This window comes from Macrotis lagotis, chromosome 5 (assembly GCF_037893015.1).
Source record: "Macrotis lagotis isolate mMagLag1 chromosome 5, bilby.v1.9.chrom.fasta, whole genome shotgun sequence".
NCBI classification, from domain to species: domain Eukaryota; kingdom Metazoa; phylum Chordata; class Mammalia; order Peramelemorphia; family Peramelidae; genus Macrotis; species Macrotis lagotis.
Window position 1 is genome coordinate 141,472,622 of NC_133662.1, and position 7,554 is coordinate 141,480,175.

Genomic DNA, 7,554 nt, shown 5'->3' on the forward strand with positions numbered 1-7,554 from the left:
GTGGCCTTGGGCAAGCCACTTAACCCCATTTGCCTTGCAAAAAAACTAAAAAAAAATACAGATTACCAAAGGTCATTGGATAAAATCATTTTTATTGTTTCTCTCTTCTCTACCTGTCATCATTTAAAAAATATTCCATTGATAATGAATTGCTGTATCATAGCTAGATATTCAATATGACTAATTTATAGACATATTTATAGTTCATATTTGCTAGCAATTTGCAATTATAAAACATTCATATCTAGTAAAGATAACAATTATAATAGAAATAGCATTAAATTTGATCTGAATTTTAGCTTTCCTGATACCTGTTTGAACCTTAAAGAAATAACTTAAATTCTCTGGGCATAAGTTTCTTCTATAAAATGAGTGTTGAACTAGACCAGTAGTCTTCAAAGTAAAATGTGTGAAACCTTGAGTGTTCCTGAGATCCTTTCAAGAGTCTGTGAGGTCAAAACTATTTTCATAATAAGATTAAGGAGTCATTTGCCTAGTAAAACACTTCTTTCTTTTCCAACTACATATCTGGGTGATGTTGAATTTTCTTAAAATATTTCATACAAAATGACAATGCAACAAATTGAATGCAGAAACAGATATGAGAATCCAGCTTTCTTTTATTAAACCAGTCATTCAATAGATTTTCAAAAAAATATAAAACACCACTCTTTTCTCTAAATATTTTATTCCCTCCAAAAAATATATATGCATATATGTATATATGTATACATATTTGCATATTATTTATTTAAAATATAAAGGCTTTCTTAACATTTTAATGAATTAATATTATATGATTTATTTCCAATTCTATGAATACCAATAGATATAACTTATATTACTTACATAGTTTTGAATCCTCAATAATTTATAAAAGAATCCTGATTTGAGTTTGAGAAACACTGGATTAGACAATCTTTAAGGTCCCTTTCGAGTGTAAATCTTTTCTCTCTCCAGAGTTTAGGCTTTTATAATATATAGCCCATCCCTACACAAAAAGGTCAAGTATTGGAATTCAGAATACTTGGTTTCTAGTTAGAACTGCCATTAATTAGCTAAGTGACCTTGAATAAGCCACTTGTTCTCTCTGTTCTTCAGTGTTCTCATTTAAAAAATAGGGGATTAGACTAGAAAACTTCAAAAATCATAGTAATAACAAGGGAGTAATTAATAATAATAATGCAAAGAGTTGTGAAAATCAATTGAGATAATACTGTAAAATGCTTAGCGCAGTGTCTCAACATATTGCTAAACAAAGTCCTATTCAAAATCCCTATTCTTGTAACACTTGCCCCCTACCTAAGGTTTCTTCTAGCTCTAGTATCACATGAATATATGGAAGCCTACATCCTTTTCCTATATCAACACAAATGTTGATGGCATATTACTAATAATTAATTGGGGGAAAAACCAATTTTTCATTCTCTGAAATGCATATGGATTTCTTCCTTCCAATTTTCAGTGGTGAAATTACTGGTTTCCAAAATGTTTCAACTCCTTGTATCAATTCAGATACATTGTTCCCTAAATTGCCTTTATTCAGTCAGGTTCTTTGAAGTCAATTCTTTGAGACAGAGAGAACAATACTGCAAGAGGAAGCATTGTGCTACACTATAGCGTGTCTACTTATTACTAATAACACCAAATCATGAAACTTGGATGGATCCTTTTGTCATTTGTAAATTTTTTGGCTGTATTCAAAGACTTAGAAATATCTCTTAACAAAGCACCAGCTGAGTTCGGTCAATGTGGTACACACTTTTCATCTTCACGTTTTGCTGGCCTTCCAATTTGCTTTCCAAACATTTCTTTGTTGCCGTTGGCAGGGATGTACTTAAAAGCAGCACATCGTTAACCACAAAGAATGCTCCCTGTTTTGTGTTATTTAAAATCCCATTCCAAGCACTTCCCAATGAGCAGTCTAGGAGCAATTAAGCTGCCACTGAAGACTACTTCTGATAATAGAAATGCTTTGGTTTTAGTGACAGCTAACAAGCCAGGATGTAACAAATGATAACATATGCTTCATTCCCCATTCACTAACGATTTATGGCCCCTCGGTAAGGATGAATCAATTTTTGTGTAACTGCAACAGACAAACCTCACAATGCAACTCTCTTCTCTAACTCACACAAAACAGGCATTCATCACCACTTGCCTCAAAATGGGGCTCCTCAGCTGCTATGTGGTTTTGGTGGGGGTGGGGTTGCTCTGTGTCACATAAGGGTGGGGAACAAGGACAGGACATGAATCTATCATGGAAGCATGTTAAGCCCATTCATTGACGCAAAGATCTAAAGAGCAACTACAAAAGTCAAATAAAGGTTGCCCCTGGATATTCAGCATAGAAACCAATCCTAGCCATATTGTAGATAATAAAGGTACATTGCTCTAGGACAATGTATAATATGTGAGATTGAGATATTCTTCATTATATAAATTGAATACTTCTCTAGTTTCATCTTTTTCATCTTAATATATGTATCTCATGTGGTCCAATATACGATGTTCAAAAACAATTCCAAATCAACTGGGTCAAACTAATTTAAATGAATATAATGTCAAACCTTAGTGCTCCCCCCCCCATTCTATAAATGTGCAAAAATACAAAATCTATAACAAGCTATCAGGCAAATGTCACTTTGCTGTCTGGGGTGGCCCCATGCTGTCAAGAAAAGTGGTTAGCAACCACTGAAAAATAATGGGCCAAGCAAAGTTCAGATCTCCTTCCTATAGGGGAGGAGCAACCATGGGGCTGACCACACACAGACTCCTGAGAAGTAGAGGGAAGGCTGGGAAGTAGATAGAGATGAACAAGCAAAGAGGGGAGGGCAGGCAGGTGGGAGCAAGTGGTGAATTGGGTAAAAATACTGTGGCAGCAATCTGAATTTTACTGAAGAGCAGCCCAAATAGGCCATGGATGTCCATAGAGCTTCAAAATAGAAAGAGACAGTAGAATTCATTTAACCAAATGCCCAATAATAGAGATAAGAACAAAGAAACCTGGGATTTCTTCAAGGTCCCAGAACCTGGATTTTAGATGAAGCCTGAGAAGTATCTGAAGAATGCTTATGAGTTTGAAATCAGAAGAGCTGAGTTCAGTTCCCCATAATGTGGTCCTGGGTAACTTATTTGATCTCTAAGCCTCGATTTTCTTGTTTAAAGTAGAAATGATAATGACTCTTTATTGACTTATTTCTTTTTCAGATCTCTTTTCTTTGTTATCCTCCCTCATCAAAATGTAAGCTCCTTGAGAGCAGGGATTACTTTTTGGCTTTAAACAGTTCCTGGCACAGAAAAAGCATTTAACAAATTATGATTGCCCCTATCTATACCTGGAATGAACAGCCTCCATACCTATATATCTTAGAATTGCTAATTTTCTTCTAGGCTTAACTTCAAACACCAACAAAACCTTATCCCCTCCCTTTATTCCCCTTCTCTTCCCTGCAAGTGCTTACTAAAAATTACTTTCTTTATACCTATATATTAAAAATTAATTATAAACATATATATGCCCATATATGAGCCTGTCTTCTCCTGAGTTAGAAGTTCCTTGAGTGCAAAGATTATTTAAATTTTGTCTTTGAATCTAATAAACATTTATGCTTTTAACTGTCTTTATATCATTTCATTCTTAGTGTTCAGGACAGTGCCCAAGACAAGTGCTTGGCTGAGAGAAGACACTTTAATGAAGGCTTATTAAACCACATGGGACTGTTGTGAAGATAAATAATGATTCTAAAAACACTTTGCAACTGTATCAGTATCAGCTCTCATGATGTCCAGTTTGGGACTTTTCTGTAACATAAATTCTGATTTTCACAATTGTAGTAAGTTTATCTCTAATCTTTCGTTTCAACTGTTCTCTTTATCTTTATTTCATATGACTTTAATATGTAACTATAAATGATTAAAGTTGTACAAGTCTTCTACCCTCTTTTACATTGCTCTAAATTCTAAGGCAAAACAAAAAATCTGCCTCTTTTATTCTGACAGACTAATGTGCTATCATCCATGGCCAGAGGGGACCACATTAAAAGAAAACAACAATTCCAAAAGATGAAAATGGGGATAGGAGAAAGCCAAACCTGAGGTTAAATTAAAGCATGAGAACTAAATGAAACATACTGAAAAGAAAATTTTAAAGCCATACCTATGAAGGAAGCAGACATGTCAATTTGAGTTTCTGACACCCTTTAAAAACTATTATTGGATTCTTCTCCTTGATTACTCAAAACCATTTTCAGTTTTAGATTCCTCTGTATTTGGTGATATTCTTCCAATGATCTTTGGTAAGTTCATTATAGCAAATAATTACACAGTACTCATTAATCTCAGAGGCAAATAACTGCAGATAGGGAAACTGAGAGACAGATTGTTTAGCACCAAATTCTTTCTGACCACCTAGCACTTTATCCAACAAACCCTATCTCCTCTCTAAAACACAGGGAGAAGATATGGAAAAAGATAAAGAGTTTTAAACATTAGCTGCTTGCTAAAATGAGATATAGAGCAAAAAGAAACATTAGAGATCATCATCTACTTCACCACATTATTTAAACATAAGGAGCCTGAAGCTTATAAAAGTGAGGTCATAGGGTAGTATTCAGAGCCTAGGTTGACTGATTTCCAAATTCCATGCTTTTTCTACTTTACTATACTTCCTTGAAACCATTGTTCAAACCAGTAAGGAAGAAACTAGAAGTGAGACTATTCAATTTCATATGTCGAAAATTGAATTCAGCCTGGAATAACAAGATGAAAGGCATAAATTCTACTTTCTGTGAATTATCTACATGAAGGAAGTTTCTGCTTATTTTCTTTAGTTTCTTTTCCATCTAAAAGAGACTTCATCTTCCTATAAATTTGATTAAAATAATTTCATTTTCATTCATATTTCTCTGTTATGAAAAGAAAGAAAAGTGGTAATATTATAGCTCAGGGTGTGTGTGGGGGGTGGTCTGTTGCAGCCTAATATTTTAAATGAACATATTAGAAATGAAAAAAATGGTTTAAAATATTCCTCTTCCTTTCTAATAATACATATACTTAGCCCCCCCATACATACAATATGGATCTCTAATTGTGTTTCTTCAGATTACATGTCAATGGATTGTTTGAATTATAAAATTAAATTATGAATTAAGAACCACTAAATCTGAATTTTTAAAAATGCAAATCATCTACATGCAACATATATTGAAATTGAGAAGAAAGCATTTTAGCTTAATAGTCTAAATTTAATGGGATTACAATATAAATTCATTGTCTTTGTATATATATATATATACTAGGGTTTTTATGCATGTTGAAACAACATTCTAAATAAGTTTTCTTCTATCAAATTGTGTGTGCTCTTTCATTTTTTTTCTTGGGAGGAGAAGGATACCAAGTTAATCTTTAAAGGGGGCACCTTGTTTTATAAATCTAGATAATGAAATTTTTCTTTTGTTCTTTCCATTCAAGGACATAGGAATAGTTATAAGGCAGAATACCAAAGAAAATAAAATGAAAAAGTTTTATTTCAATGAGACATTATCTTCTTCTTGTCACAAGAGAGTAAGTCATTTCACTTGCTCAGGCATGCCTTAAGGTCAAAAATTTGGTTCAGAAAGTTAGTGTCTAAGCAGCAAGAGGAAGTTGTTATCAATGACTTATTTCACAGAATGAAATTCTCAAGTATCATTTTATTTACAAAGACTACATTTTAGAGACTACATTTCAAGACTGATGAAATTCTGAAAAAAAGATTACTGTAAAATGGCAGGAAACTAAAAATAGAATGATGCTTAGTAATTTTTGCTATTAATTGTTGTTTCTTGCCAAAAGAGGTGTTCTTGAATCCCTTCATATCTCAGGCTAAATGTGTTAGTAAGGATAGGAGGAGCTGAGGAAATCCATTCTGACAGGGCTATCTAGAAATATCTTTTAGGTGAATATAAATCATGTTTTCTATTCACTGATTTTATTTACAGAGCTGGCAGTTAATGTTCTGAAGTGATGCATCAGCAGACTAGTATCTAATATTTTTAATGAAGCATCTTAGGAAACTAAGAGAACAACTTTAAAGTACATTGTGATTAGGGAATGTAAAAGTAATTTTTGCAATATTGCTGATGGTGAAGATAGTGAAAAGCTCCAGATGACATAATTTCCCGATTCATTCTAATCACCTGATGAATCCATTTTTTCCCTCCTATTCACAAAGAGCATTATGAGCCATCTGGCAGGACGGCGGCTGTCAAGGGACTTGGAGCGCGGTCATCCACCTGTGAGGCCTTGGGAGGTGCGACAGGCTTCTGAATGGTGGTGCCGACCAAAGAGACGCGCAAGCCAAGGAAAAGATGCTTCTGCTTCCTATGAAGCAGCTCTTAGGCTTAGGCGACAAGGAGAACTTCGGTAGCAGTGTACCAAGCTCTGGCTGGAGAACCTTAACTCCCATGCGCGTTGTTAGTAAGATACTAAAAGAAAGGGGCCGCGGGAAGAAGGGAAAAACATAAAGCCATCGAGTAGAAAGAAGTGAATGAAGTGCTTTAGGCTGCCTGAGCCCGCAGCCTGCCCCTCGGAAACGAACGCAAGCTGTGGTCCGGACCCCGCAAGAGCCTCATTTGTACTCGGCTGGAGCGTTCCCGCAGGGACAGTGCCTTGTCCCAAGCAAGACTGAGACTGCTCTGGCGGAGCGGAGGTTCTTAGCTCGCGGATAGTTTGGGGGGGAGGGATGAGACGCGCGGAAGGTGAGCACTGGCGCCTCTGAACCGGGGTCCAATAAATCCGTCCACAGGCAAGTATTAAATGCCTACTGTATGCCGGATGCTGGAGATTCTCCAGGACCCCATGGGGTGGCTCGGAATGTCAGTCTCAGAAGACCCCCAACCCCCGGACAGATACACAAACATTAGCGTTTGGTCCCCGCCGATCGTGCCCTGTCTCCCCCATATACAGATGGGAGGGCTCATCCCGTCCCCGGGGGAGGGGGCGCGCTTACCAGCAGATAGGGACTGCCGTTCTCCACCCCTCCCAAGACGATGTCCGCTGAAGTCATGGCTCCGGTGGGCGAGAAGCCCAAACCTACGTAGCCAAGGGTCTGCACCTCCAGGCGGAAGGCAAGAGTGCCGCCCTGGTGGCCCCAGTGCAGCCAGTACTTGCCCTCCCAGTCCAGGAGCGCGCGCTGTGGGTAGCTGCGGCCGGTGCCCCCCGGAGCGCCGCCGGGGAGCAGCCCCCACAGGAACAGCAGGGACCAGCTGCACATTGTCCTCCTCCTACTTGGGGCACCTGGGCGAATGCGAGAGAGGAAAGAGCGAAGGAGCGGGAGGAGAGGCACTCGGGAGGGTGGCTGCTTGGGACCTCCCCCCTCGGGCCCCGTCCCCTCCCCTGCCCAGCCTCCCCCCACCCCCCACCCCCGCTCCAGCAGCTGCCGCCGCCCGCCGCGCCCAGGAGGGGGCCGGCCTGCCGCGGCCCGCCCGCCCCGCTGCTGCGCCCCAGGCGGCCGCAGAGCCAGCAGCCAGGCTGCTCCCGGGCCGTCTGGTCCCGTCTAGTGCTGTTCTGCCA

The 7,554-nt window shown here is 38.7% G+C and overlaps 1 protein-coding gene across 1 annotated transcript in view; it reads right to left on the reverse strand.

Annotated features, from left to right (window-relative positions):
* MOXD1 (monooxygenase DBH like 1) overlaps positions 1-7,326 on the reverse strand; it is a 119,265-nt gene extending 111,939 nt beyond the window's left edge. Inside the window, exon 1 of the mRNA XM_074187604.1 lies at positions 6,992-7,326. Coding sequence (XP_074043705.1) covers positions 6,992-7,255 — 264 coding nt within the window. The 5' untranslated portion in view covers positions 7,256-7,326. The remainder of the gene's footprint in view (positions 1-6,991) is intronic.
* Between the last annotated feature and the right edge of the window lie 228 nt (positions 7,327-7,554).